The following is a 25,106-nucleotide window of genomic DNA, read 5'->3' as shown; positions in this document are numbered from 1 at the left end:
TGTCATAATTTATGTTCTTCAAGCCTTATCCACTTTGTGGGATTTTTTTCCTCGTACCTTCCCAACTGAGTTCCTGTAGCCCTTTATAAACATTAGCATCATTGCTGAGAGATTTCCAAGGAGTGAGTCAGAAAATGCCACCTCTGCCCCTGTGTCACTGATTTGGAAATATTTGCCTTGAGGGGTTGTCCTCAGTGACTTCTGAGTCCTTGATAGACACTCACTAATTAGCACTTGAAAATTGGCTCCGAGACCTGGAACTTGTTGGTTGCCAGAGAGGCTGGTGTGCTCCTTCTTTCATGTGAGGAATTAGCAAATGCCGGTGTGGTATAAATCTTAAAAATTCCACTTTGACAATCTAATCTCAATCATAAAAGTATAAAAATGCTGTTGCGTCAATGGAAATGCAGGTGTCACTGGATGGCAAATGCATCAGTACAAAGGCATATCCAAAGGGAGGCAAAGTAGGGGAGGCACAGGTGCTGAGTTAGATCCTGACTGCACACCTGGACCTTTACAGCAGTATTCCCAGGGGGTGACCACATATTTGGGTTTGCTCAGGATGGCCCCATTTATGACTGTTTCCCTGGCAGAATTAATCGTCGAGACCCCGTTCACTCTTGAGAATCCTGATTTGATTGTTAATCTGATGAATAGTGAAAGTGTTTTCTATGACTCAAATAGCATAAAGAAACCCAGAGTATCTGGAGAATCGAAGCGATTTGAGGAGGTGGCTCCTATAGATCCTGAACTCCTTAACAGGCCAGATTAGTAGCACTTGGTGGACCTTGGCTTTCCTGTGACACAGTATGTCCCAGTGACTCAGTTTGCTACAGAGTGGAGCCATCATTTGAATTTCCATCACAGCCTGTCTCTGGAGCAGACCACTGTGGTACTGGAGTTTTTGGGGCTCTCTCAAGCCAGCTTCATAGACTCACTAACCTTATTTTCCAAGTAGCATTCTGGAACCAGTAATTATAACTTTCAGGGTGGGCATTTTCCATGAGAATGAGATCCTGGTTCCAATTACTCCTAATTATTTGTTATGTCCTATTTGGGCTTTCTTTTTACAGATCTTTAAAAAGTTTTCCTTTGGCTCTGAGTTGAGTCAAAATGTTGAGTTCAACTTTCATCCTAAGCAAGATAGAGGGCATGAATTATGGTTGAGGACGTATGCATATTTTGACCAAATGAGAATGACCACTGTTGCTCCAGCCCAATTGCTGCTACTCTAGATTGTGAATGCAGATACAATCAGAGTGACTTTTGTAAATGCTTCTAATCATGACTGATCATATTTTTGACTAGTAGAGGAAGTAGGAATGCGTTCATATTTTGTATGAAAGATAACGTTCTTTTTGCAAATTCTTGCTATTTAAATAGCTTTTCTGGTTTGTCGAAACCTTTTCAAGTTTTTCCAGTTAAAGTTTCTTCCTACAGCAAGACAGTGAGTTTGCTTTTCTGTTTTGTTTTTGGTTTTGGGTTTTTTTGGAGACAGTGTCTCGCTCTGTCACCCAGGCTGGAGTGTAGGAGTGTGATCATGGCACACTGCAGCCTCGAACTGCTGGGCTCAAGCAATCCTCCCACCTTGGCCTTCTGAGTAGCTGGGACTACAGGTGGATGCTACCACGCCCAGCTAATTTTTTAATTCTTTTGTAGAGACAGAGTCTTGCGATGTTGCCCAGGCTAGTCTTGAACTCCTCAGCTCAAGTGATCCTCCTGCCTCAGTCTCTCAAAGTGTTGGGATTACAGGCGTGAACCACTGCACCCAGCCTAGCAAAACATTGAGTTTTCATACAAAAAGTATACAGCAGCTTGTGCTAGTGTATCAACAGTATTGCTTCCATATTTCCTTCTGATATTCCTCAAACTTATCTTCTTGAGATGGAAATAAACTCAACATACAGGGAGTTCAAACAAAAGTGCTAAATTCAGTTTTCAGATTGTCACAAAGCCGCATAAACATCAGAACATCAGAGGTTGCTCTGTGCTGTTCAATATGCTACCCACATAATGCTATTTAAATGTAAATTAATTAAAATTAAGTATAAATAAAAATCCAGTTCCTCAGTTGCACTAGCCACATTTCAGGCACTCAAAGGTTATTTCCCATGACAGTACAGAGAGAGAAAATTGCCATCACTGCAGAAAGTTCTGCTGGAGAGTGATGGTGTAGGAATAGACAGACCTTATAAAAAACAATCCTCTTATTTTCTGGTGAAAATGGAATTGAGCCAACCTTTTGTGCGTTCTTAGTTCTGATTCTGTGCTATTAAGTCAGAGCACTATGAGAATCCCTGTATTACCTTGAGGAAGAACAGTGAAAACTTATAGTGTTGCAACTGTCCCAGAATTCAGAACCCGTGATCTAGGAGACTTTAGCTTTCATGAAAGTAAGGTCTAAGCCTACTTTGTTTTTCACTGCAATCCCTGGGTCTGGCACATAGTAGAACTTCAATAAACACTTGTGTAATGAATAGTTGAGGGAACCCAGCAAGGACCCGTTAAAAGGGCCTACCTACAAAAACATGGGCATCTCTTGGGGTTTGGATCATTTTTGAGGGTTCCCTGGGAATCATGAGAAAGGGCAGGCAGTAGCCATTGGAGATGGCTCCTATGTAGAAGCCACAGCACAGGATAGGGCAAATGGCATTCGCTGAGTGGCTTCTCCTTTTTCTTCTCTTCCTTCTGTCTCCTCTCCTTCTCATCTCCCTACTCCAGCATCATATCAAGTTGCTAATTCTGTGGAGCATTTATTAAATGCCAGCCACTGTTATAAGGTCTTTTAATAGATTATTTCATCTTCCCAGTGATTCTATTATATTACTTTGCTAAGGCTACCATAACAAAATACCACAGACTGGGTAGCTTCAACCACAAACATTTATTTTTTTCACAGTTCTAGAGACTGGAAGTCCGAGATCAAAGGCAGGCAGGTTTGTTTTCTCCTGAAGCCTCTCCTCGGCTTGCAGATGGCCACCTCCTCACCGTGTCCTCACATGGCCCTTTCTCTGTGCATCTGCATCACTCGTGTCTCTTTCTGTGTCCAATTTTCTCTTATCAGGACACCAGTCAGGTTGGATTATGATGCATCCCAACAGCCTCATTTTAACTTAACCGCCTGTGTAAAGGCCTTATCTTCGAATACAGTCACATGCTGAGGCAATGGGGTGTAAGGCTTGCTATGGTCTGAATGTTTCTGTTCTCCCAAAAGTAATTTGTTGAAAACCTAATTGCCAATGTGATGGCAAGAGGGGAAGAGCCTTTGGGAGGTGACTGGTTCATGATGGCAGAATCTTTATGAATGGGATTAGTGCCCTTACAATGAGATCCCAGTTGCCTTTTCCATCACATAAGGACACAGCCAGAAGGTGTCATCTATGAACCAGAAAAGGGGCCTTTAGCAAACGCCGGCTCTGCCAGTGCCTTGACTTTGGACATCCTAACATTCTGAACTGTGAGAAATTCATTTCTCTTATTTAGAAGTTACCCAGTTTATGGTGTTTATTATAACAGCCTGAACGGACCAAGACAGGCGTCAACATATGAATTTTAAGGAGGCACAATTTAGCCTGTAACACCTATAAAGTCGGTATTATTATTAGTCCCACATTATAGTAGAGGCAACTGAGGCACAGAGTAACTTGCCCAAAGTTTAACAGCTGGTAAATGATGTAACACAGATAGGCATCTGACCAGTCTGACTTCAAAGCTTGCATTTTTAGCCACTAGAAGGGGTACTGCAATTTCTTAAATTGGGAACACATTTGGGTTTGAAACTAATTAGAAAAAGATATCATCGACCAGGCGCAGTGGCACACGCCTGTAATCCTAACACTTTGGGAGGCCAAGGCAGGCGAATTGCCTGAGCTCATGCATTTGAGACCACCCTGGGCAACATGATGAAACCACGCCTCTACTGAAAAAAAAAAAAAATTAAAAAAGAAAAGAAAAAATACCACCATGGAGTGGTAGATCATTGCAGCATTGGAGGTGATCTGCCTCCCCAGGTGGGGAGACTGGGTACAGCTATTGCTGCCCCCAGCTTCTGCCGTTCTTCATATGCTTGTCAACTGCAGTGTCTCCAAAGTTCATACTAGCTCAGCCATGTTCTTCCTCTCTGCCCTCATTGCGTCTTCCCCAGTTTTATCTGGGAGGGAAACTTGTGGTGGGTACAGAGATTCTTGGGCTGTGGCAATCTTCAGTTGCACAAACCACGTGAATTACAGGATGGCTGGAGCAACTGAAGGGCCAGATCCTTAGTCATTGCAAGTCGGATAGCTTTCTCTCTATTTTGTTTTGTAATACTAATAAGAATAAAAATTATTTTAACTTCTTCCATATGTATTGTTCCATTCTCTTTCTTCTTTTTTTTTTTTAATTTTTTTTTGAGATAGAGTCTTGCTCTGTCACCCAAGCTGGAGTGCAGTGGCATGATCTTGGCTTACTGCAACCTCTGCCTCCTGGGTTCAAGCCATTCTCCCGCCTCAGCCTCCCAGGTAGCTGGGATTACAGGCATGTACCACCACACTTGGCTAATTTTTGTATTTTTAATAGAGACAAGGTTTTGCCCTGTTGGCCATGCTGGTCTCGAACTCCTGACCTCACGTGATCTGCCCGCCTGGAACTTCCAAAGTGCTGGGTGTACATGTGTGAGCTATTCTCTTTCTTCTAAGAATATGTAAATTTATTTTCCCTTTCTTTTTTTCCTCTTAGACACAAAAGAAGTTATTCTACTTTATTGGTATTTTTTGTTTTATTGGTGACATTTATCCTTTATACTGCATCTTGAATTGTTTTTTAAAATACTGATTTTGCTTTTAGCTTTTAAAGTACTCCTACCTTCTTTTGGCTGGTTTTGGTATTTTCTTTGGATTTGAAAAAATGAAAGAAATGGCAAACAAAGTTAACAGCTTTTAAAAATAATGGCAATAACAAGTTAGATACAGAAGTAGAAAAATGTTCATTTCACAATTTTATAGCCAGGAATAGATTTAACAAAAAAGGTACAACTCCCACATGAAGAAAGATGTACTTATTGACAGGACTTGAATAAATACAAATTGAATTCACAAGAAGATATAAAATCATGAAAATAACAGTTCTTCCAAAATTAATATTTGATTTAATAAAATTCCAACCGGAATTTTATTTTTTAAGTAAAAAAATTATTTTCAGGTTCATTTGAAATAATAAATGTATTTGAATTCCAGAAAATATTTTAGAAAAGAGACTTATATTGGAGCAGTAGTCCTACTGCCTATTAATACATGGTTCTAAGATTTCTTTAGAAAAACAGCTTGATATAAAGTCTGGAAAAAAGGAGCTATTATAATAGAATAAGGTCCAGCATAGATTCAAGTATAGATGGAAACCTGATTTATGATAAAGGTAGAATTTAAATTCAGAGGGAAAACGATATTGGCGTAATTGGCGTCTAGCTAGAATAAGATAAAATGAAACCACAACTTCACACCATATATATATAAAATATACGTGTGAGGTGGAATAAATATTGAAATGTCAAAATCAGAATGTAAAATAATAGAAGTAAAAATTTGATTATATTTAGCTTTTCTTTAAAAACAGGAAAAATCCATAAGCCATTTAAGAAAAGAGTTGGATAGTTTTCCCTAACAAAATTATGAATTTCTGTGTTGAAAAATGCACAACATAAAGTAAGAAATACACTTTTGTTTGTAATGCAAGTTTACAATGAGACTTAACAAAGCATCAAGAAACATAGAAACAATAGGCAAAGCATAAGATTCGGCAAGTTACACTGAATGGAATGCAGGTGGCCAATAAATGTTTGAAAAAATGTTTAACTTTTTAAATAAAAGAAATACAAATTAGAGTTTTTGTTTTGCTTAGTTTTGTTTGTTTTGAGACAGGGTCTTGCTCTGTCACCCAGGCTGGAGTGCAGTGGCATGATTGCAACTTATGCAGCCTTGCTGTCGTGGGCTCAGGTGACCCTCCCCTCAACCTCCCAGGTAGCTGGGACTACAGGTGCCCATCACCACACCTGGCTAATTTTTGTATTTTTTGTAGAGATGGAGTTTTGCCATGTTGCCCAGGCTGGTCTGGAACTCCTGAGCTCAAGTGATCCACCTGCCTCAGCCTCCCAAAGTGCTGGGATTACAGGCATGAGCCACTGTGCCCAGCCTAGAGTTATTTTCTAATAGTTTGGAAAAAATAATAATCTTTATTGCTGACCTTAGAATGAGTAAACAAACCCATTCACACATTACTAATGGGGTGTGTGAATTGCTACAACTCTTTTGGGAGAAGCTATTGAAATATAAAAAGGATATTCTCCTCAAATCAACAACACTGCTGTTAGAAATCTTACCTACTGAAATGAAAGCACAAGTATGTATTGATAAACAAATTATGCAACACTTAATGGAGATATGTTTTGAGAAATTAGTTGTTAGATGATTTTTGTCACTGAATAAACATCAGACTATATGGTAGAGCCCACTACACACGTAGGTTATGTGGTAGAGCCTATTGCTCCCAGGCTACAAACCTGTCTGGCGTATTACTGTACTGAACACTGTAATACACTGGGAAGCATTTGTATCTCTAAATATAGAAAAGGTACAATAAAAATACAGTGTGAAAGATTAAAAATGGTACACCTGTATAGGGCACTTACCAGGAGTGGAACTGTAGGACCAAAAGTTGGTCTGGGTGAGTGAGTGAGTGCTGAATGAATGTGACGACCTGGGACATGACCATATAAAACTGTCAACCTTATTAACACTGGATACTTTGGTTACACAAAATTTATTAAGAAATATTTTTATGGCCAGCAGTGGTGGCTCATGCCTGTAATCCCAGCACTTTGGGAGACTGAGGCGGGCAGATTACCTAAGGTCGGGATTTCGAGACCAGCCTGGCCAGCATGGCGAAACCCCATCTCTACTAAAAATACAAAAATTAGCCGGGCGTGGTGGCAGGCGCCTGTAATGCCAGCTACTTGGGAGGCTGAAGCAGGAGAATCTCTTGAACCCAGGAGGCAGAGGTTGTAGTGAGCTGAGATCATGCCACTGCACTCTAGCCTGGGCGACAGAGCAAGACTCTGTCTCAAAAAAAAAAAAAAAAAAAGGAAAAATTTTTATTTTTTCAGTAACAAATTAATCTTAGCTTACAGTAACTTTTTTTACATTATAAACTTAAAATTTTTAAAAAATCTCTTTGACTCTTTTGTAATAACACAGCTTAAAACACAGAACCATTGTATAGCTGTACAAAAATCTTTTCTTTCTCTTATATCCTATTATATAAGCCTTTTTGTATTTTAAAAATTTTTGTATTTTTCTACTTTTTAAATTCTTTGTTTTTAAAAAACAAGGACACAAACACACACATTAGCCTAGGCCTACACGGGGTCAGGAACAGCAAAACACAGGCCCTAGGCAATGGGAAATCTTCAGATCCATTATAATCTTATGGGATTGCAGTCATATATGGGGTTAATCATTGACCAAAATGTATGGCCTATGACTATATGTTCATTTTATTGAATATATGCATGTATATATTCATATATACATATGCATGCACAAGAATGTTTATTGCCTTTTCAGAAGGTTCATCTATAGGAGAGAGGTAAAAATTATTGTGTATTTATAAAAGGAATTGTTACCCACTATTATAAAGAATAAGATCTAAATGTATTGACCTGTAGAGGGGTAGAGAGAGGAAAGGAGATTATTAACTTTTCAAAAATAAAACTTCAGATGATTTTATTTGTCACAGGAGAATGCATTACTTTTGATATTAATTATAATAATGGTTACCATTTATTGACCCTTACTATGGACCAAGTGTAGCGGGAATTTACATATATTATTTATAATTCTTACAACAGCATGCAAGAACAATGTCTTCAGTTTCCTGTGGGGAATTGAGGCTCAGATTGGCGGTCAGTGGTGGAGCCGGGATTCAGCCCCTAGCCCATCTGCTGAGAAAGTCTTTGATTTTGCTTCCAGTTCCTCCATGGCTGCATTGTCTTCTGTGTGGGCCCTAAAGGGGAGCAGGAAATGCCTTTCTTCTCTCTGGGCAAGGGAGCCATAAGAAGGAGGTCCCTAGCATGTACAACCACTGCTGGTTTTGGTTCTATTGAGAACTAATAAAGCAAAAGAAACCACACAAAAAAAACAAAAACAAAAAAAAGCCTTCTTTTATCATTGCATGCATTGTCACCAGTCCTAACTGACCACTCCACTCTACCACACCCATAGCAATGGGCTGCCTTACTGAGTCATTTTTGATCGTCAGTTCACTATCCAGTGAATTCTTGCATATTCATAAGCTAGAATGTGGACAGTCCGGGAAGGCCACCATGGAAGAGGTAAGCACCTGAAACTTGATTAGGGAGACGGAGTCAGAAGGTAGTGATGTTCTTTGGTTGTGGTGCTACGTCGTGGGTTTTTGAGTTCCAGTCCTGCTGTGAATAAGCTCTGTGGTATAGGGGAAGATATTTAAACTCTGAGTGCCCTAGGTTTTCTCATTTGTAAAATGTAGATGAAAATAGTTCATACTTCTTAGGGTGTGTACGTGAGTGTGTATTAAATGAATTAATACACAGAGAGCCCGTGGAAAAGTCCCCACCACAGGGTAAGCCCAAAGTACATGCAGGCCATTATTATTATTATCAAGACCAATCTTTGGATTCTATGTCCAATAAGATAGTTTACTTTTGGCATGATTAGCCTATGATTATCAATGTCATAATGCTAATGCCTACATTTATACCATGAGTTTAAAGAAGGTAAGATCAGATCGAGGTGAATAACCATTTGAATCCTGAAATGTTTGTGACACAATAATGTTCGCGGATGACACCAAAAATGTTGAATTATCATTTGCTTTCTTGAATACCAGTTTATTTTAGGAGAGGCCTAATTTTTTGTGTGGCTCCTGTTAATTTTCATGACTGTCCTTGTTGCTCTATTGTCTGTGTGTTTTCCTCTCTTGGATGTTGGGGAAATGAGCGATATGTAGATAGGAGAGGTGAGTGTGAAAGCAGAAGTGTGGTTGGTGAGTATTGAAAAGAGAGTAAGAGACCCATAAAGAAAATCACAGTATTTCCTACCCTCGATGCTGAGATATGTGATGAATATATCTATCTGTTGATAGAGCTGTTTAGGTTTTTGTTTATTTGTTTGGGTTTCATGCAATTTCATGTAAAATTTTTCTGTTAATTTTTTGTTATTTAATTATCTTCCCAGAAAAGAAATTCTTTTTTTTTAAAATTTATTTATCTTTTCCTGAGTTGTTAAGCAGTTAGATAATTATTTTAAGTATATATTTTTTGATACACAGGATGATTTTTATCAGTAAACTTGAAATCAGCTGTTTATTTTGGTTGCAAAGAAATATTTTAATAATGCTTTTGACAAGATATCTCAAACCATCCGAATAGAGAATCTTAAATAGTTGTAAAAGAATCATGAACTTATTAGCAAAAATAATGAAGTTCAGTATAACATTTCAGTTGACATTTTGAGATGGTAGATAATGTTTACTTGGGGCACACATGAAATTAAAGGTGATTCGCTAGCATTTAGTAACTGTCTTTATTTCTTCATTTAAGCCAGATGTTTTATATTTTATTTAGCAAAACATCTTAATATTATTTTTAGTTTGGAGTGTTTGTAGAATATTTAAATTAACATTAAAAAATTCCTAAGGGAAGGGACAGGTGAAATACCAGTACAAACAAAAACTGTTATAAAATCAGAAATGTCAAGATTTTGAGGGGGCTACTGTGTATCTGTTTAATTATCTACTTGATCTTATCTGCAATTTTGTCTTTGATTTTATTACTCTTCTTCATTGGGAAGAAAAAAATTCTCTAAAGGTCCTATCTCAGTCCCTGAAGAAATAAATATGAAAGAGTAGCAGAAGATGGATGAGATTGAGTGGGAGGTAAAATTAGAATGGTTGCAATCAGTAAAAATCTTGAAAGTACTTTAGTGAGAGAACCATAAGCAAAATATGATAGTGCATATCCTATAAGATCCATGATTACTCATAATTTATTTACAAGTACATTAAAAATGTAAAACCATGCATAATTATTTAATGCATAATTAAAATTTAAATATTGAATTTGAAAGTGGGACAAGCAATACACTTTCCTGTCATCTGAACAGTTCTGGAGTATCGTAGGATTATTTCAGGTCTGATAATATTCCGTCGTCTTCCTGTGTCTAACATCAGATTTAATACACACAGTAGATATTTTTTGATCATACAGTTTAGTATTTATAATGAGTCTTAGAGCTGAAGCCACATAGCAGCCTTGAAAATTATGCTGTATGCCTTTGAATGGGTGGGCACTCAAGTAGGTTGGCGTAAGAAAAAGCACTCAAGTTTTTGTTGTCGTTGTTTTTAATTACTTTAAAAGTCATTTTCCTTTGTTCTCTCTTTCTTTCCCTTATTCTTGATTTTGGAGGTTCCAAATAGCCTTTCTCCACTCAAAGAGTGGTTCCTAGGCCTGCAGGATAGCATGGTCCACTGACTAGCCGCATGGCATCCCTGGGGAGCTTATTACAGCTACAGGCTCTCAGGCCCTACTCCAGATCTGCCGAATTGGAATCTGCATTTTAATAGGGTCTTCAGTTGCTTCACATGACGTCCAAGTTTGAGAAGCTCTGCCACATGGGATAGGTCTGAATCAGGCCGATATTATTGTCTATATTCCCGGAAGGATTGCTTAATTGTCCAAACTTGTTTGGGTTCTGTAGTTTTTTGAATGATCCCAGGGGCTCCTGATATTCCTGTTGGAAGTTTCTAAGTCTCCAACAGGGAAGATCATCTATATTATTGTTATCAGTATGAGTAACAATAATGGGTGATATGATTTCCATTTATTAGCTACCCACTAGTGGGGCATGATGCAGAATGTCTCATCTGTGTATTTCACCTATAATCCTCTCAACAACTCAACAGAAGAGGTTTTTATTTATTTATTTATTTATTTATTTATTTATTTATTTACTTGATATGGAGTCTCGCTCTGTCACCCAGGCTGGAGTGCAGTAGTGCGATCTCTGCTCACTGCAAACTCCATCTCCCAGGTTCAAGTGATTCTTCTGCCTCAGCCTCCTGAGTAGCTGGGATTACAGGCACATACCACCACACCTGGCCAATTTTTGAATTTTTAGTAGAGACGGGGTTTCGCCATGTTGGTCAGGCTGGTCTTGAACTCCTGACCTCTCCCAAAGTGCTAGGATTACAGGCGTGAGCCACCATGCCCAGCCCAGAAGAGGTTTTAATAAGACAGTTTACAGAAAAGGAAACTGAGGCTAGAGGTTATTTGTTCAAGGTTAAATATACAATGTTAGTCCTGAAATGAAACCTAAGTTTGTCTCCCCTAAGCCATGTACCACCCCCCAGCTCCCGTTTTTGTTTTTTTAAACAATACTATATTGCTGCCATGTCACTTTGGTCCTCTTGCAGTGAGGAAGGGCATATAAAAGTGCCCTGTTTGTCTGGGATCAGAAAACAAGCCTGTGTAGGCTCAGAGAGACAACTATGGCATGTTCTCACATATGTGCAAGAGCTAAAGCGAATCTCACAGAAGGAGACAGCAGAATGATAGATACTAGAGGTTGGGAAGGGAAGGTGGGAATGAGGAGAAGTTAGTCAATGAACACAGTTAGCTAGAAGAAATAAGTTCTAATATTCAACACTACCGTAGGTAAATTATTTTTAATAATTTATTGTGCATTTCAAAATAGCTAGAAGAGAAGAATTACAACGTTTCCAGCACAAAGAAAAGATAAATGTTTGAGGTGATGAATATCCTGGTTACCCAAATTCGATCATTGCATATTGTATACATGTATCAAAATATCACATGTATGTATAATTATATATTTATGTACAACTATGATATACTAACAAAAAAGAAAAGAAACCTGTGTATAGGCATATGCTGATATTTATTGTGGCTCTTATTTCTGTTTTCAGATTCTGACTTATAAATGTCTAGAATAAGGCTCCTTAAATTTGTAAAATCTTTGTACATTTTTGTGATTTGTTTCTTGTTTTTTTTTTTTTTTCCCAAATGTAGGGGAAGATCATTCATTGTTTTGTTTAAATTGAATTTTCAAAAAAGGCCATGACCCACAAATTGTTAAGAGCCATCCCCCAACACCCCGTGCCTTCATGGCCCTCAGCTGTTGAAATTCCCACCAGTCTGCTGGCATCATTGCATCCCTCCCAATTACTAGATTTTCCCAGTGCCTTCTTTCCAAATCATTCCTTCTCAATCCTGCCCTGGCATCAGAATCACCTCTAGACCCTGTACAGAATACAGCTGCTCAGGCCCCTTCTCAAACTTGAAGTATGACCTTGGGAATGGGGCTCAGAAAGCTGTATGTTTAAGAAGCTCCACAAATGATTCTGACCCAGAGTGCTATCAGTCAGCACAACTTCCTTTCTTCCTTCCTTCCTTCCTTCTTTGCTTCCTTCCTTCCTTCCTTTCTCTTTTCCTTCCTTCCTTCCTTCCTTCCTTCCTTCCTTCCTTCCTTCCTTCCTTCCTTCCTTCCTCTCTTTTCCTTCCTTCCTCTCTCTTTTCTTTCCTTCCTTCCTTCCTTCCTCTCTCTTTTCTTTCCTTCCTTCCTTCCTTCCTCTTTTCCTTCCCTTCCTCCCTTCCTTCCTTCCTTCCTCTCTCTTTTCCTTCCTTCCTTCCTCTCTCTTTTCCTTCCTTCCTTCCTCTCTCTTTTCTTTCCTTCCTTCCTTCCTTCCTTCCTCTTTCCTTTCCTTCCCTTCCTTCCCTTCCTTCCTTCCTTCCTCTTTCTTTTCCTTCCCTTCCTTCCCTCCCTCCCTCCCTTCCTTCCTTCCTTCCTTCCTCTTTCTTTTCCCTCCCTCCCTCCCTCCCTCCCTCCCTCCCTCCCTCCCTCCCTCCCTCCCTCCCTCCCTTCCTTCCTTCCTTCCTTCCTTCCTTCCTTCCTTCCTTCCTTCCTTCCTTCCTTCCTTCCTTCCTTCCTTCCTTCCTTCCTTCCTTCCCTCTCTTTCTCTCTTTCTTTTCTGTCACTCTGTAACCCAGGCTGACTGCAGTGGCATGATCATGTCTCACTACAGTCTCAACCTCCCAGGCTCAAGTGATCCTCCCACCTCAGGCTGCTGAGTAGCTGGAACCACAGGCATGCACCAGTATGCCCAGCTAATTTTTAAATTTTTTGTAGAGACAAGGTTTCACCATGTTGCCCCAGGTTGGTCTCAAACTCCTAGGCTCAAGTGATCCTCTCACCTTGGTTTCCCAAAGTGCTGAGATTACAGGCATGAGCCACCACACTCAGTTTCAATTTTCTTTACAAACTTTGAACAAAAGGAGATTCTTCATGAATGTCTTCTTGTGGAATGGTCTCCTGGAGGGAGACCCAGAGTAGCCCAGTCCTCCCACAAGGGACTCATCATCATCTAGATCTGGCTTTCCTGGTAAGATCCTAACTAAAGAAAGAGAGGTGAGCAAAGGAAAAGAAGGTATTTCCACCTTCACTAGTTGATAAAAAATAATGTCAGAGTTTCAATATTTATAGAAATCCCCTCACTTTTTGAAATGCGAGTAGTTGATGCCTTCACAAAAGTAAGCTAGAAATTTTATACAAATACCCCATACATAGTGGTGGTGCTGGTAAACGTTTTACAATCAACTCTGATTTGTAGCATTGCCTATTTCCATGGTGTAAATACTCCCACCCTGGTTAATCTGAAGCTTCTAACTTGGCTCACAAATTTCCTGAAAATTAAAAAAGACTCTCATAAGCCAGGAGAAGCCTACTCCATCCCACCACTGCATATGGAGAGTGATTATCTGGGAGAGATGGCTTCTGGATTTCTCCATAGGCTCAGGCATGCAGAATGATTCAGAGAGCCCCATTTGCTTCTTTATTCTCCTTCAAAAGATTCTATTGTGTGGCCTACTCCTTCTGAAATCAGTGCATGTTCAACACCACAAGTCTTTCATGATGATGTTGAAAAAAATAACACCCTGAAGATGTTTTGACAAATTAATTTGACTTTTGAATTATTTTCCTTTTGAGAGAATAGTAAAATGTTCCAAAGGTCTCCTGGGAAGAGATTGTTCAAATAAGTTTTTATATTGTTGATTTAGTTTTAGGTAGTTAATGCTACTACCTCTGTATCTGAGGGTTAGTAAATTGGCGTTTTCCTCCTTCATTTATCTGTGTCTGCTAGAACTGTTTGACATTCTCCACCCACACAGGTTCTGATGACATTACTTTTACTCATTGTGTATTTACCTTTGAAAGGATGAGCTATTCATTCATGGGCATTTAGCAATGACTGCGGAAATGGACTAGTGTTTTTCCATTAATTTTTGTAATCATGTCTTAGTTCACTATGATGATCTACAGTTTTCTCTTTGTTCCAGAGAACTATCAAAATTGTCACTGACATTTATTGACAACCGTGATTTGTATAGGAGAGTTTTAGAAACTTGAATACCAGTCGTTTGTCAAGCAAGATATAGCTCCTGCTTCTCTAGAATCAGGGGATTTTTAAGCGGTTATCTAGTTCAACCTTCACAGCTTGTCTCTGAGGTATCTTTTGGCTTCTGTGGGAATTAATGACTTCTACGACTGTAGATTTGTCTGGAGTTTTACAGAACAAACCAAATCCTTCCCCACATAAGAACCTTGGAAAACTTGGAGAACTTTCAATCTTTGGAAACTTGATGCTGCCCCCTAAACTTTTCTTCTCAACCTATGAAATGAACTTCTCATGGAAATTATTTTCCAAAGTAGATATACAAAGCACAATAAAATACATTAATGAGAGAATCAGCTAAATTGATTCACTTGAATCATAGTCGCTGCCACAAGCCAGGTACATTCCTGTTTTCTTTCCATTGCCTCTAGGGTCACTTCATTTACCTCTGTTTTGTGCTTAACTTCTTAAACAAATTTATCTTCCCAATTTATCTTATTTTATTTGATAAGAATATTAGTGAAAGACAGCAGAATCTTTTAAGAGAGTTATCTAAGATAACTAGAAGCTAATAGTTCTAAAAGATGCTTCAAGGTCCAAAAACCCTCTTCAGTAAATAAATGCGCAAAGGCATTTTGATAAGCATTTGCTGTAGCCAATAACTATTATAGCACTTTAAAAAATAATTACTGATCTTTTTGGTGATTAATATCTACAGAAAGATTTCAAATCATGAAACTAAATCATTAAAACAATCTCTACCTCGTCTGATTTGTATATTAAAACTTCTCTGTGCTCACTTAACAATGTTCTTAAACAAGTCAAAGGTTTTTATTTTTTCATTTTTTTTTTTTGAGACGGAGTGTTGCTCTGTTACCCAGGCTGGAGTGGAGTGGCATGATCTCAGCTCACTGCAACCTCTGCCTCCTCATTTCAAGCGATTCTCCTGCCTCAGCCTCTCAAGTAGCTGGGATTACAGGCACCCACCACCACACCTAGCTAATTTTTGTATTTTTAGTAGAGACAGGGTTTCGCTATGTTGGCCAGGCTGGTCTGGAACTCCTGACCTCAGGTGATCCACCTGCTTTGGCCTCCCAAAGTGCTGGGATTACAGGCATGAGCCAACGTGCCTGGCCACAAGTCAAAGGTTTTTCTGCATCTGAAGGTTTTCATAGGTAGCTGCTTCTTGGATGGTAATAATAAGGTGTTTTGTGATACTAATTTTAAATTGTTAATTTTTGTGAATTTTAAATGATGAATTCCTATTAATGGGAATGGAAATTATATTGCCTTTTTATTGTGAAGGTAGTCTTGTAGGGTAGGACTGTAGAGAGAGCAGAAGGAATTTTGAATATCTGATATTATTGCTGACAAATATTTTAGAAAAACTATGTAATAGGTTAAAGTAAATTTTCTTCATTGATTTATTATGGCTAATATTTAGGGCAAAGGGTGATATACTCTTGTGAGTCAGTAACTGCTAGGATAACTTATTGAGTCAAAAAAATTTCCCTAGGCCCCTTTTCCTTTCCTTCCCCCTAAGTTGAATTCATAATAATGCAGTGCTTTGGGAAACAATTCTATATTAATACATGCTAAAAAAGCCCCCACAAAATAAAAGCTTCTTTTAATTATCCTAGCATGAAGTGAAACAAAAATAAAAGTAATAGGATAGATGCTAATTTATTCCTTCCTCTCTCTCTTTTTTTCCTTCCTTCCTTCCTTCCTTCCTTCCTTCCTTCCTTCCTTCCTTCCTTCCTTCCTCCCTCCCTCCCTCCCTCCCTCCCTCCCTCCCTCCCTCCTTCTCTTCTCTTCTCTTCTCTTCTCTTCTCTTCTCTTCTCTTCTCTTCTCTTCTCTTCTCTTCTCTTCTCTTCTCTTCTCTTCTCTTCTCTTCTCCTCCTCCTCCTCCTTCTTCTTTTTCTTTTTCTTTTTCTTTCTTTTTTGATGGAGTCTTGCTCTGTCGCCCAGGCTGGAGTGCAGTGGCGCGATCTCGGCTCACTGCATGCTCCGCCTCCCGAGTTCAAGGGATTCTCCTGCCTCAGCCTCCCCAGTAGCTGGGACTACAGGTGCGGACCACTGCGCCCAGCACATTTTTTTTTTTTTTTTTTTTTTTGAGACGGAGTTTCACTCTGTCGCCCAGGCTGGAGTGCAGTGGCGTGATCTCGGCTCACTGCAACCTCCACCTCCCGGGTTTAAGCAATTCTCTGCCTCAGCCTCCCGAGTAGCTGGGATTACAGGCACCCACCACCATGCCTGGCTAATCTTTGTATTTTTAGTAGAGACAGGGTTTCACCATCTTGACCATGCTGGTCTTGAACTCCTGACCTTATGATCCACCCACCACGGCCTCCCAAAGTACTGGGATTACAGGCGTGAGCCACTGTTCCAGGCTGTAGCTTCATTATATTTCTTATAATGTGTTTCAAAATTCTTCAGATTTCTTAGACCTCAGTTTCCCCTTTTGGAGAATCTTTGGAGAAACCAAAAGCCATCTGTCCCAAATATTGCTTTCCACATGCAGTGGTGGGCTGGAGTAGGCTTTTACTGGCATATGGGAGCCTTTTTTAATTTTCAGGAAATTTGTGAGCCAAGTTGGTAACTTCAAATTGGCCAGGGTGGGAGTATTTACACCATGGAAATAGGCAATGCTACAAATTAGAGCTGAGTGTGAGACATTTATCAGCACACCACTGTATATGGAGTATTTGTAAAAAGTTTGTAGCTTTCTTTTGTAAAGGCATCAAATACTTTCATTTCAGAAAGTTAAGGCATTGCTGCTAATATTGTAACTCTGACATTATTTTATAAACTTGTGAAGCTTCTGTTCTTTTGCTCACCTCTCTTCAATTAGAATCTTAGTAGGAATATTTTAGATGTCATATGTAAGATAACTTTGAAATTATATTAATAGCAAATGCATAATTAATATTACAAAAAGATTCTGTAATATGTCTCTGCAGAATAATTCTGTAATATAGTCCATCTTGACTGCCCATTAAAAACCAGATGAAATGAGATTTAACTTTTTTTTTTTTTTTCTTGACACAGAGTCTCGCTCTGTCACCCAGGCTGGAGTGCAGTGGCGCGATCTCGGCTCACTGCAAGCTCCGCCTCCCGGGTTCGCGCCATTCTCCCGCCTCAGCCTCCCGAGTAGCTGGGACTACAGGCGCCCGCCACCTCGCCCAGCTAGTTTTTTTTGTATTTTTGTAGTAGAGACGGGGTTTCACTGTGTTAGCCAGGATGGTCTTGATCTCCTGACCTCGTGATCCGCCCGTCTCGGCCTCCCAAAGTGCTGGGATTACAGGGTTGAGCCACCACGCCCGGCCGAGATTTAACTTTTAAGATATGTTGATTTGGTTGTTTTCTAAATTTCACTCTGAAGGAAGGAAGAAGCAAGAGAGAATATAATGCTTCTATACTCTGTCATTTCTTTTGCAACCATTTTTTGTTCCTTTGCCTTTTCTTGGTTTCGTTTTCCCCCTTTCTTTACTTTTTCCTCGTTTCTTTTGTAAAGGAGTAATCTGTTTTTATAACCATACTACCCCCTCGTGTTGTTTACTGGACCCCTGGAGAGTTGCATTTCCTTTAGGAATATGCCCAGCATTTTTAGGCTGCTAAAATGTGCTAAAACATGAGCCAATTAATGATGTTCTTATTGACCAGGTCTAGGAAACTTCTACGATCCAGTTTCTGCAAGAATGATTTACGGGCTATAATAGGTTAGAATGTCAAACAAGGGGAAACAATTAGTAGCACTAATGGTTTAACCCCGGGTTTATCACTGAGGGAGGATCATTGATGAAATGGCCCATCTGTTCCAAAGATGTTTCCAACTTGGTTGCATAGCAGTTTGTAAATCAAATCAGTGCAGTGATTGTGAGGCTTATATAGCCATTTGTTTGTCTATTTTTCAAAATCACTGCTTTTGTGTACATTTTATCATGATATCTTTGAAAAATGGGGTTTTACCTGTGGAAATTACACTATCGTTATTCAGCATTATGTTCAGTTTATTACATGTACCAGGAACACATATTATGAAATTGTCACCAGCTCCAAGAATTATGTAATCAGTGAGTTAAATATGTAACTTCCAAATGAATTAGTGGACCTATATTTTGGCAAAAATTTGTTGTTGGAGGAAGAATAGATTCATCCCAGAGTGAGTTTCTTCTCTATTTTCAGGGTAAAAGATGGAGAATTCTGTTACTATAATCAGCTTCTTTCTTAAAATACCCTTAACCTACTTTTTTTCCCTCTAAATAATGATGCTCCACTTCTTACGTAAATTTCACAATTTACAACCCACATTCACATTTGTTATTTCATTTCCCATTGGGTATTTTCCCTCTGCTGTTTCCTTCCTGTAGAAAGGCCGTTGAATAATTGGCTCTAAGATTTGAAAGGGGTCTTCAGATTATCTGTTCAATGACTGTGCCTAGTGATCAGCCCGTCTGTTATTTCCAAAAGGAGAAGAAAACATTAGATAGGTAGACAGACTGATCATGGGGTCAAATAACATAGTGAAAGTAAATTTTATTTTCGTAGGAATGGAAGACAATATTATTTTTTACTTTTGTCTGTGTATTTGATCATTTATTTCATGCTCACCCTACTGACCTGTGGTCTTCTGTTTCAGTGGCTTTCTGGTCACTTTAAGGCGTAAATTCCTTTTACCATTTGGGAAAATTGCTAACTTGCCTCCAGCTTCAAATTTCACCCACATGGATATAGTTTCTGGGGTGTAAAAGAGTAACATTTTATTGTTGAGGCAAGACACTTCTTTAAAGCTGCCTTTTTTCTGATTTAGTTATTTCAAATCATATTAATACAAATTGGGGCAAATTAAGAGTTACAAGTCTGGACTTAAAATCATCTGCCTGCTCTGGTTTGGAAATTTATGCAACTATTTCTGCCTTAATTAAAACTGTGGATATTTTTAAAGCTTAGAATTTATTCTTATCTTATTGTGACAACAATGCAAATCCAACCAGGTACATTAATTGTTCTGTGATACAGATGGAAAAAGATAGAAACTCGGCCTAGCCAGGCTAGATTTGGTTTGTGAGTTGATCGTCTTTTAATAATGGCTCGATTGATGATTGTGTGCCATGTGAAGTAACTGGAATGCTGGATGGTTACATGAAATTGTGGGAAAACTGACACAATGGGGAAAAGGTGCTTGCTGAGCCTATGAACTGCAACCTGTGCAAATATGATGATTCCTCAATTGCAACTTCAGGAACTCAGGATTACTGTGTAAAAAGGAAAATGAATTAATGAAGAAAATAAGATGAATGTAAAAACTACCATCCCCAATGTCCTGAGGGTAGTGCTTCTCCCCGTCTTCTCCGCTCCCCTACCCCGTTGCTAGGAGAAAGATGAGTTAACTCACAGGGACGCGTACATTACCAGCCGGATCCACGTACCTGGCAGCTGCAACGTGTTAAACCTGTAGTTTGTTCTTCCATGTATACACTATAAACAGGAAGGCAAACGTCATCCATTTACACAGAAAAGAAAATTGATGATGAAAAACTCACTGCTTTGCTTAAAAAAAGTCTAAGGTAAAGAATGTGTTGACTCAGAGAGGGCCATTCAAAATCGAAAGTCTTCAATTTTATTGCTATTTCTGTATTAAGGATTCTGAAAGCAAAATTTCTTCAGAATCTGTTGTTTAGACTTTACAACAAAAATAGCCTTGGGGAGCTGCTCGCCTGGAGACGTTTTGTGGTGACCATGGAGATTAATCTTCTTGATGGGAAATCGGCTGTTCACAATACTGCTTCCTTCATTCCCAAAGAAGAGTTTCCATTCCTACCAGGGGATGTTGGCTAGAGCAACGAGCCATTGAGGCCTCCTGATATTCCATCCGGGGTGCAGCCTCCTTGAAGCTGCCTCAAGCCCCCTTCAGTTACTCCTTTATTCCCTTCACTGCTCCAGAGGGTTTTCAAGCGTCTGCAGCTGCACCTCTGTCTCAAGGGCCAGGTCTACTGTCAGCCTCGCCGCTGCAAGGATGGGATTGAAAAGCAAGACCATTCATTTACTCATTTGTTCACAAATTTATTGAACTGATATTTAAGCTCAGAATTTATTCTTTCCTCATTCTCACAAGAATGCAAATCCCTACTACGTTCCAGACTCTAGGTGGGGGCACAGGTGACACACTACTGAGCTGAAATAGATCCCATCCCAGGACTAATAGACCTTACAGTCTGGGCGAGAGAGGGGTTAATCAAATAACTACATTGATGAATGTATATTTTCAAACTGAGGTATTAAAAATAACAAACCCAGCCTGGGCAACATGACAAAACCTCATCTCTACAAAACAATTAGTTGGGCATGGTGGTGCACACCCATAGTCCTAGCTACTCCGGAGGCTGATGTGGGAGGATCACCTGAGCCCGGGGGTTCGAGGCTGCAGTGAGCCATGATTGTGCCACTGCACTCTAGCCTGGGTGACAGAGTGAGTCTCTGCCTCAAAAAAAAAAAAAAAAAAAGAAAAAAAAGAAAAGAAAAGAAAAGAAAAAAGAAAAATAACAAAGGAACTGGACCTAGACTAAAGATACTCCAAGGAAGCCGTATTTAGCCATACTTAGAAGGCTTTGCAGATAAAATGTGTGAATATGTGAAGCAGAGAGCATTATAGGCATGAGTCCCGTGGCTGAAAGAAGGACGGCTGAAACACAGGAGGGAAAGGCCGGTGCCTCAGGAGGCGAGAGGCACCACGCCAAACCATGTGGAGGTTCAAGATCTTGTAAAGAATTTCGGTCTTTATCATGAAAGCAAAGGGGAAGTTACTAATGGGTTCTTAGGTGGAGGTGACCTGAGGAGGGTTGTGTTTTAAAAAGAAAGCCTTGGCTTTGGGAGGGAAAAGAGCTGGAGAGATGCCAGAGGGGTGGGAGGAACATTCCGGTTTGGAACCTCAAAGCAGTTTAGTTACATATCCAACATTCCTTCACCGTTGCCTCACTCCTGAACACTGTCCATTGCATGTCTGAGTCTTCCTCCAGACTCTACATTCCTTCAGTTTAGGAATGCTGACATATTTGCTTTTGGATCCCATGTAGTGTCTGACCCTGGGATTTGCACGTATGTCCAGCAAATGCTGTCTTTAAACAATGCGGCTCTTCCCCATCTCACAAGTCATGTCAGTTGGCGTAAAGGAACATAGCTCTTCTGTATTCCAGTGATAAGATTATATAGTGATCTAATTTATTCCTGAGGACAGACGGGGTTAGAGATACAGTTGCCTTTTCTTTTGCTGTCATCTGTGTCTTGCATTTTATTTCCATACATTAATATCTTCAATATAATGATCTTTGTTGTCCTGTCTTCATGTCAACCTAAAGCATTGTTATTGTCATTATCGTTACTACCTCCTCACAAATATATAGATATATTGGGGGAGGTTTTTGCTGAGAGAAATCTGCAGATTTGAAAAGAAACCATGTCACACATTTCTGAGTCTGAAAATCAGGAGTTACAAACATAAATGAGTAAAGCAGCAGTAGGGAATGGCGCAGTCTGTGGCAGAACTAGAGGGAGCATGCTCTATCCCAAAGCATTCACATTCGAACACAAATATACTGTGCTAGCTAAACCAGACATCTGGGGGCAAATGTGGCTTAGTAACTATGGGTTTGTTGTTTCTTCTTTAATTGATTAAAAAAAAGATTTAAATACAGAGAATTTATAAAAATTTTCAGTGTAATTAGGGGTTGTGGGCCAAGCTTTATTGAGTGACGTGAAGCCTCAAAGTTGTTTTGGGGAAGGGAGCAGGACCAAAATGCCTCCTTAGTGCAACTTTTTCAAAAAAAACTTGTGAAGCCGGCTTCTAATATTCCTCTGGCTACTTGCTCTCTCTCTCTCTAATGGGCTGCTGCAGTTTCTCCTGTGCCTCAGTCAAATGAATACATCGCATAAATGAAGGTATAAACTGCGTAAGTTTACAGAAAGGAAGAAGGTTATTATTACCTTTGAAATCAGAAGCCAAGAAAACATCTCACACATCCTCATCTCTTCTCTTACTTTCTGGGCAAGTCCCTAGGGGGGACTAATTTTATTAGAGACTCTCCCTCAAAGTAAAAACTGAGGGGGGTATAAATAGCCCTGATCCTGCTCCCACCTGATCCTTAGATTAAGATTAGCGGAAGCTCAGGCTGAGAGGTCACCACAAGAATGTAGTTTTCTGGGGTGAATAGTCACTTAAATCAGACACTCAGGACTCTCATGCAAAGAATGTTTAGTTAACATATTTCCAGGAGAAAAATGATTCCAACTTCTTATACCAAGAACCAACAGCCTTAGCGATTTTGTAGAAGGGAGAATCCTTTCCATTGCAGAAATTGGGCCCGTGGGATGGATGAAGCAGAAATGAGCAGAACAACAGGATTAATTGAGATCACTTTGCTGCTACGTTCTGCAATTTTATTACTCCTCCTAAAATGCAATGGAGAGTCTCTCAAACTGGCAACGGTGACTTTTGTTAGTATTCTGAGCCCTTCAGCAAAATATATCCTCTTTGGGCTGATTTATACCATGAGGATAATAGAAATATATCCCTTACACATTTTAGTGGGCTGTTGTGAAGAGAAAATTAGATTATGTATGGCAAGGAACTTCACAATGACAAGATAATGTGTTGTAATAATAATATTAAAGATAATTATAGGAAACACATAGCACTTGCTATTTGCCAGGCACTGTTCTAAGCATTTACATTCATTGTTTTATTTAGTTCTGATAATAACCTTCCGTTTGGGCTAGAATCTATTGTTATCTCTAATTTTTAGATGGAAAAACAAAGCCAGAGAGAACTGAAGTAACTTGCCCAATCCCAGACAGTAAGAATTGGTACTAGGATTTGCACCCATGCAGTCTGGCTCCTCTTAATCACTATGATTTAGGAATAAAAACAAAAAAACAAAAACATAGACTTTTAAGTAAACCAAAAGACTAGCATTTGAATCCTGGCTTCACAGGCCATATAACTATGGAGACAGTCTTCTTAAGCAGTCTTAAGTCTGCTTAAGTGTTTGGTCAGGATTAAATGAGAAAACATGCAAAGCATATTGTTTAATAGGAGGCACATAGTGTATTATTATTATTAGTTATTGTGGGTGAGATGGTATATTAGTCTTGTCAGACTGCCATAGCAAAATATCCACAGACTGGCTGGCTTAAACAACAGAAATTTATTTTCTCACAGTCCTGTAGGCTAGAAGTTCAAGACCAAGGTGGCAGCAGGGTTGGTTTCTGGTGAGGCCTCTCTTCCCGGCTTGCAGGCGGCAGCCTTCTCACTGTGCTCTCATATGGTCTTTCCTCTGTGCAGAGGAGAGAAAGAGGGCTCTGGTGTCTCTTCCTCTTTTTATAAAGATGACAGTCCTATTGGATTAGAGCTCCACCCTTATAACTTAATTTAACCCTAATTACCTCCTTAATACAGTCACATTGGATGTTAGACCCTCAACATATTAATTTTGGGTGAATACAATTCAGTCCATAACAGGTGGGTAGCTGGGAGGAGAGGAATAGAAGGATAGAAGGGGTATTTTAATGTCTAAGGAAGATTTTTTTTTTTAAAGGCATCGCTGCTGGAGGAAAAAAACCATCTGATATTCATAATACATTTGTAGGTATACAATGTATTTGGCACTGTATGTCATGGAAAACATCTCCAAACTATCTATTGTTAATCTTTCAGGTGAGCCTGAATTTAAATACATTGGGAATATGCATGGGAATGAGGCTGTTGGACGGGAACTGCTCATTTTCTTGGCACAGTACCTATGCAATGAATACCAGAAGGGGAACGAGACAATTGTCAACCTGATCCACAGTACCCGCATTCATATCATGCCTTCCCTGAACCCAGATGGCTTTGAGAAGGCAGCGTCTCAGGTGAGTGCCAGGCAGCTCAGATCAGGCGTTCTTTCTTCATTTTCTGTATGTTTGTACATACATGTTTATCTAAAAATTATGCCCTCGCACAAAGCTTAAAGATGGTGCAGTGGAGGGCATAAGTGATGCATTCATTATTCAACTCACTGGTAAGAAAACAGCTAAGAATGAAAGGGGTGATGGGCGAATTTTTCCAGTAAAGACTGCAAATCAGAAATTGTGTTAAGAAGTTAATGTTCAAATAGTGTTCTGTTTTATGTTTTTCAATAAATTATTATTACACTTTTGTGACTAGCTAAGTTTTCTTTTAAAAATCTACAAATATGAAAAATACTGCTATTTGTTGAAGAGTAACGCCATGGGTGTATGTGGGTGAGCTAGTGTCACAGCGCCCTCTACTGAATTTAAGGAAGAAATACTTTTGGCCAGAATAATGTTTTACTGATGTTTACTTGGTTTTTACATATGCTCAGTAAAGTTAAAAAACAAACAAGCGAAAACCCTACCTCTTAACTAAAAATAATTTAATATATCTTAGCTGTTAGATGAACTGGAAAGTAATACCTTTTTAAGAGAAGATATATGGTGTTTGTTCCTATTTTATTGGACAGGGGTGGGGAACATTATATATGCTGCTTTCTACAGTTTAAAATAATTTTCTTAGTCTATGGGAACATGAGAACACATTCAAGTTAATATTTAGTATGTTTATCTACAGTTAAAA

The 25,106-nt window shown here is 39.2% G+C and overlaps 1 protein-coding gene across 1 annotated transcript in view; it reads left to right on the top strand.

The window, feature by feature from the left end:
- The window catches only part of LOC105466723 (carboxypeptidase E), a 121,251-nt gene that overhangs the window by 62,514 nt on the left and 33,631 nt on the right, over positions 1 to 25,106 (top strand). The window contains exon 2 of the mRNA XM_071092856.1: positions 24,186 to 24,382. Within this exon, the coding sequence (XP_070948957.1) occupies positions 24,186 to 24,382 (197 nt within the window). The remainder of the gene's footprint in view (positions 1 to 24,185; positions 24,383 to 25,106) is intronic.

This window comes from Macaca nemestrina, chromosome 3 (genome assembly GCF_043159975.1).
Source record: "Macaca nemestrina isolate mMacNem1 chromosome 3, mMacNem.hap1, whole genome shotgun sequence".
Classification (NCBI taxonomy): Eukaryota; Metazoa; Chordata; class Mammalia; order Primates; family Cercopithecidae; genus Macaca; species Macaca nemestrina.
This window is presented reverse-complemented; position numbering and strand designations above follow the sequence as displayed.